Source organism: Danio rerio, chromosome 18 (genome assembly GCF_049306965.1).
Source record: "Danio rerio strain Tuebingen ecotype United States chromosome 18, GRCz12tu, whole genome shotgun sequence".
NCBI classification, from domain to species: domain Eukaryota; kingdom Metazoa; phylum Chordata; class Actinopteri; order Cypriniformes; family Danionidae; genus Danio; species Danio rerio.
In genome coordinates this window covers 52,610,001-52,632,500 of record NC_133193.1, presented here as the reverse complement: position 1 = coordinate 52,632,500, position 22,500 = coordinate 52,610,001, and the positions used below count along the sequence as shown (strand labels likewise).

At 34.9% G+C, this 22,500-nt stretch overlaps 1 protein-coding gene across 3 annotated transcripts in view; it reads left to right on the top strand.

Annotated features, from left to right (window-relative positions):
- si:cabz01090165.1 overlaps positions 1-22,500 on the top strand; it is a 326,808-nt gene that overhangs the window by 195,884 nt on the left and 108,424 nt on the right. For all 3 annotated transcript variants that reach the window (XM_073928779.1, XM_073928778.1, XM_073928780.1), the window contains exon 3: positions 5,448-5,577. In XM_073928779.1, coding sequence (XP_073784880.1) covers positions 5,531-5,577 — 47 coding nt within the window. In that variant the 5' untranslated portion in view covers positions 5,448-5,530. The remainder of the gene's footprint in view (positions 1-5,447; positions 5,578-22,500) is intronic.

Genomic DNA, 22,500 nt, shown 5'->3' with positions numbered 1-22,500 from the left:
CCTGATAGCCCCTCCCCTTAATCAGTAGCCCCTCCCATTAAACAGTAGCTCCGCCCTTCAGCTATGTGAACAAAATAACGAGCAATGAGTGCAAGATATTTTCTAAATTACACACTTGTTATTAGCGATTGGTTAAGTGCATTATTCAGTAATTGATGCAGTTGGCAGCTGGTTCGAGTCCCAACTGGGCTAGTTGGCATTTCTGTGTGGAGTTTGCATGTTTCCCCCGTGTTGGCGTGAGTTTCCTCCGGGTGCTCTGGTTTCCCCCACAGTCCAATCACATGTACTATAGGGGAATTGATTAACTAAATTGGACATAGTGTATGAGTGCGTGTGTGAATGTGTGAGTGTATGGGTGTTTCCCAGTACTGGGTTGCAGCTAGAAGGGCATTTGCTGCGTAAAACATATGCTGGGTAAGTTAGTGGCTCAAACACAAACTGCTTCTTGTCTGAAAAAAAAAAAATGTTTAAAAAATGCTTTAAAAAAACTGATATTTCAACAAGAAATGAGAGAAAACTCCAGCATTGAAAAGCATTATTTGCAGTGCAGTCTCCACACATCAGAAAAGATCCAGTGTAAGGACAGATAGACAGTCCACTGAAAGGCAGAGCGAATGTTTAGACCTTTCATGAGAGACGTTTGTGACAGGCAGTGAAGGCAAATATTGTGCATTTGACTATTCCCTATTGAGGCTTTATAATTCAATATTTTCCCCCCAAGGAAATATGCCTTTATTAAAGCCAAAGGGAATGCTCGGGTCATAGTGGCAAATCTGCACTGCTTGACTGCAATTGTGTAAGCCTCAACTCAAAAGCTGAAGAAAAATCCCCTTTGAGCACCTCGGGGACTGGAGCTGGAGACCAGAAACCTTCACAAATCACTTCATTTGCCGTTTCTATCAGCATCTGACTTTCTGACCTTTGAATAAAAATGCAGAAACGCTCTCCTGTAGGCTTATATCACATTGTCTAATGTGCACAGTGTTATCAAACTGCCATCAAAGCACCACAGTTTCATTCCGAAGATGCATTTTGTTGCATATTATCATATGGGGGTTTACTGGTATTTGAAAGCAAAGCAAAGCACATATGCATATTAAATTACATTTTTATGTATATAGATGTATATAGTACAAGTCAAAATGACTCACCCTCATGTAATTAAGAAAAAAATATTTTTCAAATATTTTCCAAATTACGTTTAAGAGATTCTATTATTATTATTATTATTATTATTATTATTATTATTATTATTATTATTACCATATATATATATATATATATATACATATATATATAGGGTGCATTGAAGGATGGCGGAGTGGTGTCGCAGATGAAGGATGAAAGTGAAGAGTGGGGGTTGTCACGGACGCAAGTGAAGAGGGTTGGGAAGTCGTGGAAGAAAGTGAAAGTGAACAGCAAATGGGGGACATGTATGTATGTATGTATATATATATATATTTCTTTTTTTTAATGGTATGATTTTTCTGAAATTTATCTTTGTCAAATGATTCTTCACCATATGATTCTTCAGAATTTATTCCCCAGTTGATTTTTCTGAAATGATTCTTTACTATATGATTCTTCTGAAAAAATAATAATAATAAAAAACTCCCGAATAATAAAAAAGTCCCAAAACAGTTCCCCCTTATGGAAATGATTTTTGCTCAATGGATGTTTCGCTAATTATTGTTAACACATTTTTAAAACATAATATTTTGCTAGTTATTTTGCAACACACTAGTAATCTGCCTAAAGTGTAATTTAAAAGGCTTAACTAGGTAATTAGGTTAATTATGCAAGTCATTCGACAACAGTGGTTTGTTTTGTAGCAGTCAGTCCCTCTATCCATCCATCCGTCCACCAACCAACCAACCAACCAACCAAATTAACCAACCCACCAAATCAATCAATCAACCAACCAACCGACCAATCAATCAACCAAATCAACCAACCAATCAAATCAACCAACCCACCAAATCAATCAATCAATCAACCAACCAATCAATCAACCAAATCAACCAACCAATCAATCAACCAAACCAACCAACCAAATTAATCCATCAGTAAGGGTGCTAATATTACTGACATCAGTGTTTTTTATTTTATTTACACACTAATACTAATATTTATTTTGTCACTTGTGAAATATTAGAAAAACTCACAGGATAACTAACAATAGTATCATCAGCTGTATGTTTATCAGTTATGCTTATGAATGAAATGGTCAATAAGAAACCTTTTAAAACTCTATCTCAAGCCTGATTAACAACATACGGACCTTAATGAGCAATCTGATGCACACACACACACACACACATCAGCTTTCATTTGGCTTCTCGATGGCACGTGAAATTGAGTCCAGATGAAGCATCAGCAGAACAGAGAAATGAAGCGTTGGTCATTTGCAGTGTTCTGGATTTGTCGCTGTTATTTCCCAGTGTAAATGAGATATTTATTCTGCCGCTCAGACAGCCGTGTTGATTTTAAGCATGCAGAAGTGTGTGAACTCGCGCTGAACTGCGGGCGCTGAAAGTGTGTGAACATGCACCGATGCTAATGCACTAGTTTTGTTGCGCTGCTCACTTTTTCAGGACACAATTATTAAGGCAACACTTTAGGTTGTATTAGGAAATGTTAGTTAATGCATTCACTGTTGTGGACTGTAATACATTTATTACAGCATTAGTTCATGTTAGTTAATGAAAATACAGTTGTTCATGTTAACTCATGGTGCATTCACTAATGTTAACGAGCATGAGTTTGATCATTTTAATGATGCATTTGTAAATGTCATAATATAATATCAAAATTTGTTGCGGAACACCATCCAATATAAAAAAAATGAAATAAAATTCAAGGACATTAGTTTGTAGTATTAAATTTGATATATAAGTCATTGAATTTGAGTTGAGTTTTAATAGCATTTAGCAATATATATATATATATATATATATATATATATATATATATATATATATATATATATATATATATATATATATATATATATATATTTATTTATTTATTTATTTATTTATTTATGCACACATTATTATTATTATAATCTACATTTATTTAATTGTACTTATTATGCAGTCATTTTCTTGTCTTTATTCTTATTTCATTTACTGTATTTTAGTTTACTTTATTTTTTTATTTTATTATATATAAATTTAACTGTATTTTTCTTGATTTTTCTTTTTTTACTTTATTTTAGTTTTGTGCTTTAATTTAATTGTATGTTTTCTTTTTTAATTTGTTTTATTTTTATACATTATTATTTTATTTTTTCTTATTTATTCTTATTTATTTTATTATGCAAAAATTGTATTTTATTTTATAATGCAGTGATTTTATTTAATATTTTTTTATGCAGTGATTTAATTTAATTTAATATTTTTTTATTATGCATTAATTGATTTTAGTTTTTTGTATTTGTTTTATTGTATTTATTTAAGTTTTTAATTCAATTTTAACTGTATTATGCGTTTATTTGATTAATTTTAATAACTTTGTGACATTATCAATTCATTTGCAGTTACTTTTGATCAATGCAATCCATCCATGCTTATATATTTAATTTAATTATCATATATATTTAATTTAAAACAAGTTTATTTTTAGATAGTAATGGCAACAGGATTAATTGCATTAATTTTACAAAGCTGTATTCTCAATAAATAATTAACAACGCTAAATTAGCATGTCATATTTAGCCCTAATTTATATGTAAATTGAGTTGTGTGAACATAAGAATGATTACAGCATCAAGGAAAAATAATAGACAATTATACTTTTTATCACGATCACGCAGCTTGAGTTGTAATGTTTGTTCAACACTTCTTGTACAGTAATTACACCCAATTTTGCCAGTTTGTCAGTATGCATCCATTTAGTGTGGAAAACAGTGTTGATTTACTCTGTTTGTGTTGCTTTGCTGTAATGAATGGTAATTTAGCCTCCTCTGAATGGAGAAACTCCAGCATTAGTGGCAATTACACAGGCAGAACATAGTGTCCAACATGAAAAATAAACAAAATAAATATAAGATTACTCTATACAGTAATCCAGGTATTGTACGTATATATTTGTATATATATTGTATATATTTACATGTTGCATAAAAATACAGTAATTATCACAATGCAACTTTAAAGTACAGTAATAATCATTAACAGTGTAGTTGTAGTGCAGCAATCCACCAGTTACTTTCTGTAAATCAATTACAGCACAAATACTCTATTTACATTTACAGCACCATTTTTCTTGCTGTACGTATATTTACAGCATTGTATATTTTACTGTAAAAATACAGTAATTTTCACAATGCAACTCTGAAATACAGGAACATACTGTCCTACAGTAAAATACTGTTCATATTTCAGTTAAGTACTGCATATTTCACAAAAAAAAAAATGTTAATGTAATTGTAGTGCAGCTATTTGTCGGTAACTTCAATTGTAAATCAATTAGATCAAAAATACTGCATTTACATTTACAACACCATTTATCTTGCTATATATATATATATATTTACAGCATTGTCTTTACTGTAAATATACAGTCATTTTCACAATGCAAATTTAGAAACAATAACATACTGCATAACTGTCCTACAGTAAAATATATATATTTACACAGTAAAATACTTTGCAATTTCAACAGTGTTAAAATATTGATGGTTCTGTGGGTCTCGTCTATCAAATCTGAGCTTTATTTTGTATTTTCTACTGGATTCGGCTCAGCGGATTGGCTGGGCCATTCTACAGCTTGATTTTCTTTCTCTGAAAGCATCTGAGAGTCTCCTTGGCTGTGTTTTGGATCATTGTCCTGCTGAAATGTCCACCCTGGGTTCCTCCAGCTAATGTAGATGTCGGACTGAAGCAGCTGATATTCATTTACACTGAGGACGGGCAGAGGCTTGCTGAAGAACTACTGAGAGATTTCAGCTGCTGTCTGGGCTTTCCATGCCTTTCTACACCCCCCTTTCTTCATGTGTTCAGTACATTTTATAGGCATCTTTTCATTTTGTTACACACAACTTAATTTGTAAACTAATCAGATTTGTTTTCTTTTCATATATGGATTTCTTTGGTTGTTACCAACATCTGGTGAAAAAGTCAACAGCACCTTTAGAAATATGTTTTCTGAGAAAAAAGGTGACGTGTTAAATACTTTTTTCCCACACTGTATTTATTGGCATTGGCATTGGCATTGGATTTTTTTTTTTGATACTTTTTTAAAAGCTGTCTTTTCTAAAGCACGATCGCTGATGAATGAAGAACGATCAGCATTTCTCCACTCAGCATATGAGAGCGAGTGTTTCTGCAATTCTCTGTCAGTGTTTGAGTCTCCAGTGTAATCCATTACCGTTAGCTGTGTAAATGTAAGTGCTCTGACAGTCCGTTTGTCTTCATCTGTGCTGTTTCTCTCTCTCTCTGCAGATTGATTGCTGTATTGGAGCCAATGACTCAATGAGTGTTGTGGATCTGCTGCTTTCGCCTCAGTTTTTGCTGGATTTGATAAGATGGACGGCCTGAAGATCTTTAGACTCGTGGTTCCAGCACTCAGAAGGTCCGTCAGATCTGATTATTCATTCTTATTTCGCTGTTTGGCTGTGAATGTTTGGATGGTTGCGTTGTTGGTAAAGTTTCTGGCTGTTGTAATGTGGGTAAAGATCAATTTTTTTTTTTTATTTAATTTAATTTAATTTTATTTAATTTAATTTTATTTTATTTTATTTTATTTTATTTTATTTTATTTTATTCTCTTTTCTTCTACTTTTTTGTGGTCATGTTGCATTTATTTATTTTATTAATTAATTGTTCTATTTTCTTCCACTTACTCAAGGCCTTGTAGTATTTATTTAAATATTAATTTTTTTATTTAATTTTAATGAAATAATTTATTTATTTATTTTTTAAACTTATTTGGGGACGTTTTGCATTTATTTTATTTTATTTTATTTTATTTTATTCTCTTTTCTTCTACTTTTTTGTATTCATGTTGCATTTATTTATTTGTTTATTTATTTGTTCTATTTTCTTCCTCTTATTCAAGGCCATGTTGTATTTATTTTTTATTTTTTTATTTTATTCTTTTATTTTATTCTTTTATTTAATTTTAATGAATTAGTTTATTATTCATTCTATTTTTTATACTTATTTGGGGCCGTTTTGCATTTATTTTTTTATTTTTTTATTATTATTTTTGATTTATTTTTTTTATTTTTATTTTTTTTTTTTATATCACTTGTCTGTAGATGTCTGGATGTTTGTAATGGCAGAGCTGGCTGCATTAACTTGGTTAAACACCAACAGTATGCAGGATGTGAGATGGAGCAGTTTTATCTGGTTGTGGCTTTGAAAAGTAGTTCAAGGACTTTGAGCAGATTTACGAGCAGATTTACGTGTATTTTTAACTTCAACAACATTGCAAGTGTGATGATCAGGACATTGTGTGTTTACACTTTTTTTTTTTGGTCTTAAGTTGATAAAGACATTTTGACAAAATAATAATAATAATAATAATAATAACAACAACAACAATAATAATAATAATAATGTATTTTTATTTATTTATCTGGATATTTTAAAAGATGATTTGGCTGCAGGCAGTAATAACGCAGTGAAACCCCAACAGCACATGTGATGGAGCAGATTTGTTTGGTTATGTCGCTGTCTTTGCTGACAATGACAAGCTTTATCTGCATTTATAACTTCTGACATCATTCAAGAAGTTGTGTGGTTTTCAAGACAATATTTGTGTTAATATTCTGTATTGTGTTATTGTTATAAAAAGATGAGTGAAATCCCGAATGACAAAAACATAATCAATAAGCTATTTTTTGATAGATTTTGCTAGTTTGTTTGAAAAAATAGTGTTTTAAGATCATGCATATTAGAAATTATTGTTTAAGGTAAAACATTTTATTTTAGTGTTCAATTTTTCTTAAATATTTGATTTTTGTAACTTTCACAACCTCCATTTATTAATATTTCTCATAGTATAACCACTTGTTTCCATGATAGTTTTTATCGTTAAAAAATGTTTTAAAATATGGCGTCATCAGTGTTTTTCATTGTTTCCTCCATAGCTTTAAATTGCATGAGTCATTTATCTTTCAATGGCTGTCAGTATTTTATCATTCACCAGCTGGAAAAATGCTTACGAAAGTGACACTATTGTGCCATGCAATTCTTTAAAGGGGTGGACCACTAACATGTCATATTTGAAACTTGTAATGTAGCTGTGTAAATATAAACAACACCTTAGAATGGAAGATGCTCAAAGCTCAATGCAACGGAAGACATTGGCTTTTAAAGAGTTAGCTCAGCAAAGCCTACAGCTGATATTAGGAAGTATTATAGTCGTTTTCATGTTAGATGAGTAGCAGTATACAATTAAAGTAAGATATGTGATTTTTATTTATTTATAAACACAAATGAAGCTTGAGCACACATTGTTTTGCATCTCATAAACACAACCTAGCCTTAAAAACAGACTCTGCACCACCCCTTTAACACCATGAACCATTTTAAAACTAAGTCTTAATCGTTATATTGATAGTTATTGTGCTTGGTGTGACTGAGCCTTTACTGTTTATGCAAATGATGACCATGAGAGATGTTGTTTTCTTTGTTGCTTTAACACTCTTCAGTCTTGTGGAAGAGTGTTCAGCTCATGGTGGAGGTTTTGCTCGGTTCACATATAAAGGCATCAGTGGGTCAGCCGTGATTTTGAGCTCACAGTCGGCGTCCAGTTCACCGTCAGGTTTCTCAGTGGGTTTTCAGTCTGGGCTCTGTGTTTTTCCACACCAGACTCAATAAACCCTTTCTGTACGGTCCTGGCTTCGTGCGCTGGCCTGTTATTGTGTTATCATTATAAACAAGCAACTCGTTGGGAAAATGTGCCCTGGGCTAATTCTTGAGAACAATACAGCTGAATTAATACCTGAATTATTAGCCCCCCTGTATATTTATTTCTCCAATTTCTGTTTAACGCAAAGATTTGTTATACTAGTTTTAATAGCTGAATTATTTTCTTTTCGCCATGATGACAGCACATAATATTAGACTAGATATCCTTCATGTTGCTAGTATTCAGCTTAAAGTAACATTTAAAGGCTTAACTGAGCGAATGACACTTAATAACAGTTGTCATAAGCATATACACAATCACATGTGTCATGTTATGATTATATAGGTATCATGACAGTCTTATGAACACCCTTAAACTCTGCAGAACCGATACCAAGTCCGTGACGTCATCGACTTTCGCCTTCAGATTTAAAGGGCTAGAGTTGCACCAGACCCCCGTAAGTGGTTTCGTTTGAAAGTGTAGAATCTATATTTTATGCACATATGCATCACTTTGGTTTTTATTCTACTGACTAAAAGTTATTTGCACTTAAATACACAGTATTTTGGATACCCGAGCTGGGTGTTGAACATTGGTTCATTTTCATAGTTTTCATATGACACATGTACAAGTTATAGCTCAAATGAAAGCTCTTGCCGGTGCTCATGCGGTTCTAGCATTGTTTTTACTGAATTATATTCACATATCAAACAGTTGCTGAATGAATGGCGGTGTTTCCATGGCGCAGAAGTGAAAACAATACATTTATGATCAATAAGCAGCCCCAGATAGCACAGACAGCTGCCATCTCTTACCTTATGCTGTGCGCTTCAGGCCCATTCTCCTCTGTTTTTGAGCTGATGTGCATAAGAAATCCTTTTATATTTCTGATGTGCTCCAAACACAGTGAATTATGTTTGATCAAACAAAAGAATAGTGAAATATGAAAACAATGATCGCTCCTGTGGCTTGTACAGCACCTCTCATCAGTTGGAATACAGTAACTTCTGCATAGATTATGGTGGAGACAGTTTTCTTTTTTCCTATGGTTACAGACATGTGCAGGAACCACCAACATTAATTACAGCACGCTAGACCACACACAACCTGAAAGGTACACTTTCAAATATGAGTTTATATAAAAAAAACACAAAAAGCGCCTCTTTCTTTAGGTGTTTATTATAACACAGACAACATATTCTAAATAAAACTAATGTGCTTTCGCTGATGTGGAATAAAGATTTTCACAGTGTCAGAATCAGAACGTCGGGTTATGACTGACACCCCATCTAATTATCAGAGGAAAATCATTCGGTTGCCGGGAGACCAGTGTGTGTGTTTGTTTTGTAAGCAAACCCGCCGGCAGATGCTGTGCTGATTATGTCCAGAATTACATCTTTCATATTTATAAATATATATATATATATATATATATATATATATATATATATATATATATATATATATATATATATATATATATATATATATATATATATATATATATATATATATATATATTTATGACATCAATCGTCAATGTCATTCTGTATACCTGATAAATCATCTGTTATACCATTAATATAATAATATCTTTCAAGATATTTTAGCTGTATTTATATTATTATTTAATTGCTTATGTTGTTTAGCAATGCTTTTGTGGCTCTTAAAAGATTCTTCCTCAAGTTTATGCCTAAAAATGTCAACACAGGCTCAGGCTACAGCTTGATTTTCTTTCTCTGAAAGCATCTGAGAGTCTCCTTGGCTGTGTTTTGGATTATAGTCTTGCTGAAATGTCCACCCTGGGTTCCTCCAGCTAATGTGTATGTTGGACTGAAGCAGCTGATGTTCATTTACACAGAGGAAAGGCAGAGGCTTGCTGAAGAACTACTGAGAGATTTCAGCTGCTGTCTGGGCTTTCCATGCCTTTCTAAACCTTCCTTTCTTCATGTGTTTAATACTTTTGCTCTGCGTCATTTAATTTTATTACACAGAACTTCATTTGTAAACTAATTAGATTTGTTTTCTGTGTATATATACTTGGTTGTCATCAACATATGGTGAAGATTTCAAGTCAATAGCACCTTCAGACATTTGTTTTCTGAGAAAAATTGTGACGTGTTCAATACTTATTTTCCCAGCTATAAATAAGTAGTTTGAACAAACAGCAAATGTCATTTTTTGATTGTATGGCTAATGAGATTTCACAAGTGAACTTGCCACGCAGACTAACAGAAAGTCTTTATTAATCTCAACTCCATTTGCAGTGGACAATGGGCTAATTTGCATGCAAAAGGTCACTGAGAGGCCATTAACATGACTCCACCTTTAACACAGAAAGAGTAAAGCTACATGTGTAAACATCCGGAGATCACAGCGATCACACTCTTTCTGTGTGTGTGTGTGTGTGTGTGTGTGTGTGTGTGTGTGTGTGTGTGTGTGTGTGTGTGTGTGTGTGTGTGCATTTACTCTCTGGAATACTCAAAACCGAGAGAAAAACTGGAGTAAAGCTTCGATCATCCCGGTGGCCATCTGTCACAAACATGGATGCAGATTCACTATAGAGCGTTCTCAATTCCTATCTCTATTATTCTCTGACCTTTATGTCCATAATGAGCCTGAACACGTGACTGTACAGATTAAGCTCCGTCTCAAATCAAAGGCCAGTGTTATGTCCCGCCATCCAAGTCCTTGTTTCTTATGTCATGCAATTTGTCTGTGCCTCTCGTCCCAGCACTAATGGCTCGACACCATTGGATAATAGTGGCGTCTATGTATGCTCTCGGGTGCCATCGAAGATCATTGCAGCCTGGGGAATAATGGAAACACACTCGATTCTGGCTGTTCGGGAGTTTAAAGAGCCTAAAAAACCAGTGGGAACAATTACTAAATCCCCCCATGCAGCTTTAATAGTGCTGGGCTTTGCGTAATGTAATGTTGGTTCACTCTTAGGGTTGGGTTTGAATACGTCCGCAGGGAAAAGCACACCATCTGAAAGGGTATTCAGTGATTTTAAATGTATTTTTGTAGGTTTAGATACTTTCTTCTGTGTCGGTTTAATGGGTATTGACAATAAGAAGATCAGTGCTCAGCATATTTGAGTTCACCCCACACCAATCTCTCATTTAAATGCATATTTCCAATAGGAAGCTTTACGGTGTTATATTTGTGCGTATGCATTAGATCCGTCAGCACTGAATCTGGAGCTAATCAAACAAAAAAAGTATGATAACGGTCTAAAATTAGCACACTCAAATGTATATGTTAGGAACTACTACTATTCTGAAAGAGCAACATTCAATAGAAACAAAAAAATAACATTTTGTTGAAGTTTTGTGGCTTGCTATTTGTTTTTGTGTGAATTTAAGTGTATAATCTTTCTATTTCCTAAGACGTTCTGCGACTAAAATATTATCTTAATAAATATATCTGTTTAATAAATCTGTTTTGTTCTAATGCACTAAAATATAGGATCTATATTCACTGATAGATAGATTAAAATATTTATTTTCAAAATGGGGTGTGGCGAAGCAGTGGTGCAGTAGGTAGTGCTGTCGCCTCACAGCAAGAAGATCGCTGGGTCGAACTTCGGCTCAGTAGGGCTTTCTGTGTGGAGTTTGCATGCTCTCCCTGCATTAGCGTGGGTTTCCTCAAAGTGCTCCGGTTTCCTCCACAGTCCAAACACATGCGGTACAGGTGAATTGAGTAGGCTAAATTGTCCATAGTGCATGAGTGTGTGTAGTGTGTGAATGTGTGTGTGGATGTTTCCCAGAGATGGGTTGCTGCTGGAAGGACATCCGCTGCGTAAAAACTTGCTGGATAAGTTGGCGGTTCATTCCGCTGTGGCGACCGCGAATTAATAAAGGGACTAAGCCGACAAGAAAATAATTGAATGAATGAATGAATGAATGAAAATACTTATACTACGAATAATATTGATAAAACTAAATAATAATTAAAAATATTAATAATATAACTATAAACTCAAATCTTACTTTTATTTTTTGATAAACTAAGGTTAGGAGAATTAAAAAGTTTAAAGTCATCAAGGATTTAAAAGTTGTTTAAGAAATAAATAAGCATTTTTTAATGAATTGAATTAATTTAAATGACTACTACTGCTACTGCTGTTACTAATACAACAGCAACAACAACTACATCTACTACTAATAATAATAATAACAATATTACAAGTAAATAATAAAAATAAACTAAACTGGAATATTTTTCTACATTGATTTTCAATACATTTTGCTGTGTAGATGGACCTTTTAATTACCTAATTAATTAATTAATTAAATAATAGGCGGTTCATTCCACTGTGGGGACCTCTGAAATATAGACTAAGTGAAGAAAAATAAATTAATTAATTAAATAAGGACTGGATTAAAACTACTACTTCTACTTCCACTTCCACCACCACTAATAATAAAGTAAAATAAAATAAAATAAAATAAAATAATTAAATTTAATTTAATTTAATTTAATTTAATTTAATTTAATTTAATTTAATCTCAAATGTAGTTTAGTTTGCTACATCAAGAAATAGATAAAAACACGTAAGAGGCATCAATAATTTGAATGTTGTTCTGGAAGAAAGAAAAAAAACATTTAAATTACTTAATTAATTACTGGGCTGTGCGGTGGAGCAGTGGGTAGTGCCGTCGTAATGTCACAGCAAAAACATGGCTTGTTTGAGACCCAGCTTGGCCAGCTGGAATTTCTGTGTGGAGTTTGTATGTTCTCCCCGTGTTGGCGTGAGTTTTCTCTAAGTGTTCTGGTTTCCCCCACAGTCCAAACACATGCTATAGGGGACTTAAATAGCTAAATTGGTCATCGTGTATGGGTGTTTCCCTGTACTGGGTTGCAGCTGGAAAGGCGTCCACTGCATAAAACATATGCTGGAATAATTTGCGGTTCATTCCGCTGTGGCGACCCCTGAAAAATAAAGGGACTAAGCCAAAAGAAAATCAATGACTAATAATGATAATAATAATAATAATAATAATAATAATAATAATAATAATAATATGATCGCCAATTTTATTTTGCTACATTGTGAGACAGAGTAAACACTCTTACCAGGCACCAATGTTTCTCCAGTCCTCTTGGTTTTCAATCTGGTCAATAAAGGCGGTGCTGAAGCTGCAAAGCTCTGAGAGACAAACACAAAACACACTACTGCTGCAAAATAACCCGTCTTCTTATTTAGGGCTGTTTACCTCACTGAACAAATCCAAGCGGTCACTATTGCTACTGAAGAACCATCCATCAAAAAGCCAACAATGTGAAACAGCCATTTCTTTTATTATTATGTGCTGTGTATCCAAAATAAGCTGTGTTATGAACACAATATGAGGTTTGTGTCCCATTGAGGCATGCCAAGGAAAACTCAGAGCAAGTGCTTCGTTTAATAACCAAAGCTATAATTGTAATGAAGCAAACCACAGACATTAGCTTTAGTCTTCACAGCGTCGCATGCATGAAAAGAATGAGTGCGCTTTCTGTCCTCAAGCTATGAAGACACACAGGGACTATCTTCGTTTTACAGAGACTAACAGCTAATTTGTTGAATTATCCTTTTCCTCTTCTGTAGCCGAGGCTGTCCCATCAGCTTGATCCTTGCAAATGCAAAATTGAATATCTAAATAGGGTGAAAGCAAGACCCACACATTCTTACTTGATTTTATGTCCTGTTTCTAGTCCAAACATCTCAAGAAACAATAAGTCAAAAATACAACCCAGGCTTATTATTGATACGAACCCCTGTATTTATTTCTGGAGAGCACAAAATACACCCCAGGAGCTACGTTTTGAGTGTATGCTCATTATTGTTTTTATTTATTTGTATTTTAATTTAATTTATTTTCTTTTTTTGTTTGTAATTATTGTTATTTTTATCTATTTATTTATTTATTTATTTTATTTTATTTTTTTTACGAAGATCATCTATTTTTTATAATAATAATAATAATAATAATAATAATAATAATAATAATAAACATAATAATAATAATAATAATAATAAACATGATAATACACATAATAATAATAATAATATATTGACTATTATAAATACATTATAATTATTATTATTATTATTATGTTTATTGTTATTATTATTATTATTTTATTATAATTGTTTATTTTCTAATTATTTATTTTATTTATTTTTTGTAAATTTTTCAGAAAAAAAGTTTATCTTTTAATATATTTATTTACTAATAGTAATAATAATAATAATAATAATAATTATTATTATTATTATTATTATTATGTATTGTATATTTTATTATCATTATAATAATAATAATAATTATTATTATTATTATTATTATTATTATTATTAAACTCATAATAATAATATAATTGTATTATTATTGTTTTTTATTGTATTATTGGTATTTAATTTTTCTTTGTTTATTATTATTTTTAAAGTTTGTCTGTTTATTTATTTAAATTAATAATAATAATAATAATAATAATAATAATAATAATAATAATAATAATAATAATTCATATATTTTCTTTTCAGCTTAGTCCATTTATTAATGGGGTTGCTACAGCGGCATAAACTGCCAACTTATTCAACATATAATTTTATTTTATTTATTTATTTATTTATTTATTTACTTTTGCAGAATAAGACTTCCTGATTTAATATGCATGCCACTTCTGTTTACAAATGCGTTTAGTCTCCATCCCAATACATGAACATATTTTCAACACTATTACAGCTGCAGTTTGAGTTGCTCGGAAAGTGTTGGGTTTGTGTGTGGCTCAACCCCTTAATGAATAACTTGTGTTAGCCATATTGCATTTGAATAAGAATATCATGCCCATATGTTTAGAGAGAAGTGCAATATTACACTGTAGTAGACAGGACAGAAAGAGAGAGAGAGAGAGAAAGTGCTGGATTGAGAGTGAAAAAGGGCTCGCAGACGCTGCAGCCATCTGGAGCTCATGGTCCTGCTGGTGGTTTTTGCTCCGCCCACATTCACACTCGCTGTCGTCTGATTGGCTGAAGCTGCAGGATAAAGCTGTGATGTCATGGAATATTGTGATGAGACTGGCTGAGCCTCGGCATGACAACAAGCCTGAAAAACACAACCGACTGCACTGAGGAGAAGCTTGACAGAGGGAGCACTTTAAAGATGCTTCTGATTTTGTTTTGAGGGTTTTTTTTGTGTGCTTCTGTACTGTCTGACACACACACAGCATATACGTACTTTCACACTCACCAAATACAGTCTTTAAATGAAAAAATGCTGTCGACTCAATTACATGCTACCATTTTCTTCTACATAACACTCTTTCAATCATTCATTCATTTATTTTCTTTTCGACTTGAATGAACCGCCAACTTATCCAGCATATGTTTTTACAAAGCAGATGCCCTTCCAGCTGCAACCTTGCACTGGGAAACGCCCATGCACTCTCCCATTCACACACATACACTACGGCCAATTTAGCTTATTCAATTCCCCAATAGCGCATGTGTATGGTCTGTGGGGGAAACCGGAGCACCCATTGGAAACCCACTCCAACACGGGGAGAACATGCAAACTCCACAAAGAAACACCCACTGACCCAACCAGGACGCAAACCAGTGACCTTCTTCATGTGAGGCGAAAGCACTACCCACTGCACCACCTTGCTGCCCTACATTATAAACTAAGATACATAAATACATAATAATCTGATCTGCACATTATAGTCAAACAACTCACTAAGAATACACCAACACATACTGCAAGTTGGCGGTTCATAATTTATATGCATTATATATATATATATATATATATATATATATATATATATATATATATATATATATATATATATTAGGGATGTAATGGTTCACAAAAATCATGGTACGGTTCGATCCGATACAGTGCTGTCACTGTTGGGTACGTTTTCGATACAGCAAAAATAAAAAAAAGCCAGAGGATTTTTTGGCGGAGCCAGCACAAGCAGCCAGGCTGACACAGAAGCTAGCAAGATTTCTAATGAGTGCATGCTTTAGTGAAGTGATATTCTGAGTTCAAAAGCGATGGACTACCGTTTAACCTGACAGAGGGGAAGGCAGTAGGTTGTCTGCCACGTCATTTGGGATGCCATGTTGAGCGTTGTTGCACTTAAAACATTATATTTTGTACTTATTCCCTTTTATCTTTTTAGATGTTAGTCTGAATTGAATCGTTCAGTTTGTAATGCGTACCAAACCGAAAGTCTCGTACCGAACCGAGACTTTACCGTACCTTTACCGTACCTTTACCATACATACCATACACACATACCATACATGAGACTTTACCATACCGTACCGAATACGAATACGTGAATCGTTACACTCTTAATATATATATATATATATATATATATATATATATATATATATATATATATATATATATATATATATATATATATATATATATATATTTATACATACATCTGTACATACATACATACATACATACATTTTTTCATCCCCCTGTCATACTCTATAATAGATCATTTGGTCAAGTGTGCACAGACCCAGTCATTAAATCAAAATGTATACACACAGAGCTATTAGATATGCAAAATGTCTTGAATTTGAAAATGTCTTTGATGATGTATTGCTCAAGCGTCTGTTACACTTCTGCAGTTCTCAATCTGAATGTTTCCCCTCAAGTATTTTGCTTTCTGGGCATGGCTGTGTTGTTAGATGAGAGAGCGAAGAAGAAGACAGCTTCTCAAACAAAGTGTGTGTGTGTTTGTGTGTGCGCGTCTGTGAGAGTGTTTTAAGCTACCTTGCCGTAATCATTCAGGTGTGTTGAGAGCTCAATACACACACAGCTGCACTTCTACAAGCTGCCTGTCAAAGCAACAGAGCTTCAGATCCTCCTCCTAATCTGAGCACTACCGCTGACTTTGTGCTATTCCGCTTGTTTTTGCCTTTCTGGCATTATTCCTGACACACTAAAACACGTCCGCGTAGCCTGATTATGAATCCAATGAGCTGCTGAGTCAGAGAAACAGGATAGAAGACACGCATGTAGGCGTTGAGCATGTTTGGCTCGATGTACGCTCCGGTTTAAAAGCTCTAGTAGTTAAGAAGTGTCTGAAGTTTATTGGCTAGCCCGGCGATGTCAGGTTCACCCGAGTGCATTATCCAACAATGCTGAACTTAAAGGGGAGCTATTATGAAAAATCACTTCTGTAAGGGGTTTAAACACAGCTATGTGTCAGCAGTGTGTGAATATAACCAGCTCCTAATGGTAAACATTATTTAATTATATCAATTATTATCAGACTTGATTAATAACCGTCTGCAGAAACACTCTGATTGACATTCTGCCTTTTTATGATGTCATCAGAGGGGGAAAGCCCCGCCCACTAGTGACCATCTCTCCCTCATCAGTATAGAACATTAATCTTGTTTTTGAATCTGCCACTATGCTGACACATAGGCATTTGTAGCTCCGCCCTCTTTTACAAAGAGCACAGTCTCGTTTGAATTTAAAGTGACAGTCACCAAAACGCCACATTTTGGATCAAAGCCTAAAATAGGCAAGCTTTTATTCAACTTTTGCTAAGATAAAAGTGTTCATGCCAGGCACAGATTAGTTGAATGGATTTAAAGATGTTCAAACTCAACTTGTTTAACTCTAGGGGAGCTGTAAAATAAGCAGATTTGCATAAAAACATTTAGGGCTCTATTTTGATGATTAAAGCGCAGGGCGCAAACGCATTCAGGGCGTGTCTGAATCCACTTTTGCTATTTTAAGGATGGAAAAATCCGCTTTGCGCCGTGGCGCATGGTCTAACAGGGTTGAGCTTATTCTCTTAATGAGTTATAGGGTTTTGAGAATAAACCAATCAGAGTCTCATCTCCCATTTCCAGTTGCATCGCACCATGGTGCATTTGCTATTTATATGACGTAAAGTAAGTGGAAGTGGAAAAACTAAGCATTTCATTAGCAAGAAAACAGTTAAACAGAGCATCCACCGCGTGAGAATGAGAGATACATTATTAACTTTCACTTTCACTCATGTGGATAGGGAAAATTCTTGTACGCACAGACATTCATTAGCCTAATCATAATTAATTTTGTTTGTTAAGTGCGAAGATTTGTTTTAAAACTATTTCTTAATTCAGTTCTAATCTCCAGCAACTTAATAAATGAACAATAATAACGAAGTGTAGTTATTAGTTGTATGGAGTTTTATCCAAATACACATGCTGTGCCCCATATTGTCTAAAACCTGACAGGTGGACAAATCTAAGTTTGTTTTTAATAAAACAAATATAAATATGGATATAATAAATAATACTGCTAATAATAATAACATTATACCAAAGCAAGTTGTTATGAATAAACTGAAAAAGCCTCCCGAGATGAAGAAGACATAAAAGCAGTGGTTTTTCATATTTATGTAGGCTGGAAAATAATATGTTTTGTAATATTTTAATCCTTTATATTTACATCATATATATCAGGGCTGGCCAAACACACCTGAATCAATTAATTAGGACCTGAACACCACGTGATAATTACAGGCAGGTGTGTTTGATATGGGTAGCAACTAAAATCTGCAGGAAGGTGGCTCTCCAGGAACAGGGTTGGCCACCCCTGCTATATATATATATATATATATATATATATATATATATATATATATATATATATATATATATATATATATATATATATATATATATATATATATATATATATATATATATATATAATATTTTAATTCTTTTTCATATGTAAATATATTTGAGTGTTGCTCTTTATCTTGTGTGTATAAGCAGTGTGTAAGTGAGGCGCACAACTAACGCGCTCTGTGCTGGACAATAGACTGACTTTGTTCAGGTCTATTGAAAAATCTATTATAGTTTACCAAAATAGCCACACGCCAGCAATACACCTCAACACGCCTCCTTTTTTAGAGCAGAATGCCTATGGGCGCACATATGAGCGCAAATGCATTTGCTATTTAAACAGCGTGCTGCAAAACATCAAAACGACTCTTGCGCCAAGCTGAAACTAGCACACAACTATTGTGTCATGCCTTGCACCACATTGCGCCGGGTGTATGATAGGGCCCTTAGTGTTTATTTGAGGTTGTCTTTTCGTATGCAATGCTATATATATAGTTCCTAGCCATATCAACGTAGAAAATAGCAGCTTTTAATTTTCCCTTGGTAACTACGATGTAACTACAGAAGAGTCAAGCTTTAAATCGGGCCATTTTCAAAACTATTTGGTCATTTTAGAGCGAGATGCTAACGGTCTAATCCGATTCAATGATCTATGCTAAGCTAAGCTAAAAGTGCTCCCGCATGCCAGACCTACAGATCGGTTGAACGGATGTCAGAAATGTTTAAACTCAACTATTTAACTCTAGGGGAGCTGTAAAAATGAGCTGATTTCCCCAAAAGCTGGAGTGTTCCTATAATACAAGAAGCATCTGGAGCCAACCCTGTGCTCCGCTCTCCATGCACTCACTCACTTTCTTTATCTCTCCTGCCAGTGTCTTTCTGAGGGCATCGTTGCTGGTGTGTGTGTGTGTGTGTATCTGTGTTCGACAGAGAGCGCGCGAGTGTGTGAAACTCTCTGAGCTGGAGGGCCCATCTGTTTAAACACTGCAGAAACTCTCCCACAATCCTCTCTGCCTGGACGGGAGGGGAAGTATAGACAGATGCTCTCATCCCGAAGCCTGAGGTTCCGCGACTGCTCATATTTCTTACGGTGAGAGTTGTGATCTTCAAGCTCCCTGTGATCCTTTGTGACTAACAGTAAAAATCGGCAGGCGTCTCTGGAGTCCTGCGCTTCATTGTTCTGCTGCGGCTTCAAAATATCACACTACAGTCTTGCGTTGGATGAGGTCACCGACGCACTCGGTGTGTTTGCTTTTTATATATCGCACCGGCGCTGAACAGCGAACGGCAGCCGTGCACAGAGATCTCTGCAAACAAATCTGTTCAGATGAACGTTGGGGGAGAACTGTGTTTTTGGTAATAATCTGAACTGAGCTGAGAAACTGAAATCAATGTTAATTGCTTTGTGATTAAATCATTCAGACACACAAAATGCACCTGCAAAAGTAAAAAAACTAAAAGCTATTTGTGTATTCTGTAAATAATTTTAGAATGTTTAGAAATTGTAGAAAGCGACAGACTTTTTAGAGCTAAACTGCGTTTCCATCTACTTCTACATGTGTAAAAAATAATGTTGAATCTAATTTAATCTATTTGATGTAGATTTAGGGTGGCACAGTGGGTAGCGCTGTCGCCTCACGGCAATAAGGTCACTGATTCGAGCCTCAGCTGGTTCAGTTGGCGTTTCTGTGTGGAGTTTGCATGTTCTCTCTGTGTTGGCGTGGGTTTCCTCCAGGTGCTCCAGTTTCCCCCACAGTCCAAACACATTGGACTTGGGAACTGGGTATGCTAAAATTACAGTTGGGTTGCAGCTGGAAGGGCATCCTCTGTGTCAAACATATGCTGGATAAATTGGTGGTTCATTCCACTGTGGTGACCCCAGATTATTAAATCTATTTCATCATTCACTTATTTTATTTTTTTCGGATTAGTCCCTTGACTAATCCGAAAATAAAATAAATGAATGATGAAATAGTTTTAATAAGGAAGATTTTTTTTTTTTTTATCCACAAGCTTACTTGTGTTTAAAGCAACCCGGGCTCATGGTGGAAACGTAGCCCTGCGGACGTTTCTGCAGACCGCGGAATACGTCCCGGGAGGTACGTATTCGAGCAGTTTTTGTTTTCGCGGATCCGCGAGAGGCCGCTGTGCGCGCTTTTTCGTGTCTCGAGCGCCTCTCGGGAGCGGGCGCCGGAGGCCACTGTGGAGCGACTGGCCGGCTGAACGACCGAACGATCGACCGGTCCAATAAATAAATAAGTAAATAAATAAATAATTAAATAATTAAATAAATAAATGTTTCTTTTCATAAGTTTTAATACATTTTAAACACATTTTATATAATGAACAAACAACCCAATAAATAAATAAATAAACCAACCAATAAATAAATACACACATTTATAAATGTTTAATGCATTTTAAATAAACAAATTTACAAGCAACGGAATAAATAATAAATAAATAAACCAATTAATAAGTAAATAAATGTTTTTTCATTCATTTTCTTGTCGGCTTAGTCCCTTTATTAATCCGGGGTCGCCACAGCTGAATGAATCGCCAACTTATCCAGCAAGTTTTTACACGGTGGATGCCCTTCCAGCCGCAACCCAACTCTGGGAAACATCCACACACACACACTCATACACTACGGACAATTTAGCCTACCCAGTTCACCTGTACCGCATGTCTTTGGATTGTGGGGGAAACCAGAGCACCCGGAGGAAACCCACGCGAAGGCAGGGAGAACATGCAAACTCCACACAGAAACGCCAACTGAGCCGAGGTTCGAACCAGCGACCCAGCGACCTTCTTACTGTGAGGCGACAGCACTACCTACTGCACCACTGCCTCGCCCAAAACTTTATCGTTTACTAACTACAATTTTTAATTTCTCAGAAATGCATTTACTCCAAAACAATTGAATATTTTCAAAGTTCCTAGAACTATTGTTATGTTTGCATCAGAGAAATTGGGAATGATTTAGGTTTAAGGAACGCCTTTTAGAGATGAAGTTGGCGGGGGGAATGCAGGCAAAGGGGAAATTTACTTATATAAATTAACATATTTCTTTGGTGACTAACGACTAACCCAGCACAATAGGAACTCTACTCAGTCAACAATATATTTGCAATTTCCAGTCAATCCATTAGTTGTAATGCAGTGATGTGTAAACGGGAGTCTTACGTTATCAACAGTCCTTTCTACCAAAATCTCATATCTCAGCATTCAAATCTGTCCCTTAATATATAACCATCTCTGCCTCTACCGAAAGACATCCTAAAAACCTCTGCTCATCCACAAGAAAACCTTGTGACCATCGATGTTCTCATTAGCTGCTTAACAGCCCTCCACTGCTGCTATCATTCACATAACACACAGAGAGCACCAGACACCATGTTCATTCGCACCTTCCTCGCTTTCCTGTGCCGATTTGAATTTACACCTTGCTCCCCATTGGCTCCCTGGGCTCCTTCATCTCCGCCGGGACTCTGAAAACGTCTCAGATCAGCAGATGGATGCGGGTCATGACTCTGCTGTCTCTGACGCGGTTAAAGCTGGACTGAAGCTCCTGACACACCGAGGCCCCAGCTGGGCTCAATTTAGGACAGATCCCGGAGTATTGGGAGGGTTCAGTCCAGAGCTCCCGCTGCAGGACGAGTCCTCATCTACTGCTAAGCGTTCAGAGCCGCTCTCCTGCTGCGGGTTCAGGGCTGAATGAATGTTTGAGGTGTGATGAATCTGCACACATTAGCTGTGTTTTCACTCATGGAATTGCATGGATTTCCAATCTGGGCTCTCGTGACTGAAAGGTTAATCTTTCTTTTTGTTTGTTCTACCATATTTGTGTAAGAGCCATTCAATTATCCAGACCTTAACATTGTCCACTGGAAAAATATTAGCTGCTTGTTTAAAATGAGCTGAATCAACACAATTTTTGAGGATTTGTTTGGGACAACTTAATTGCTTTATGTTGAATC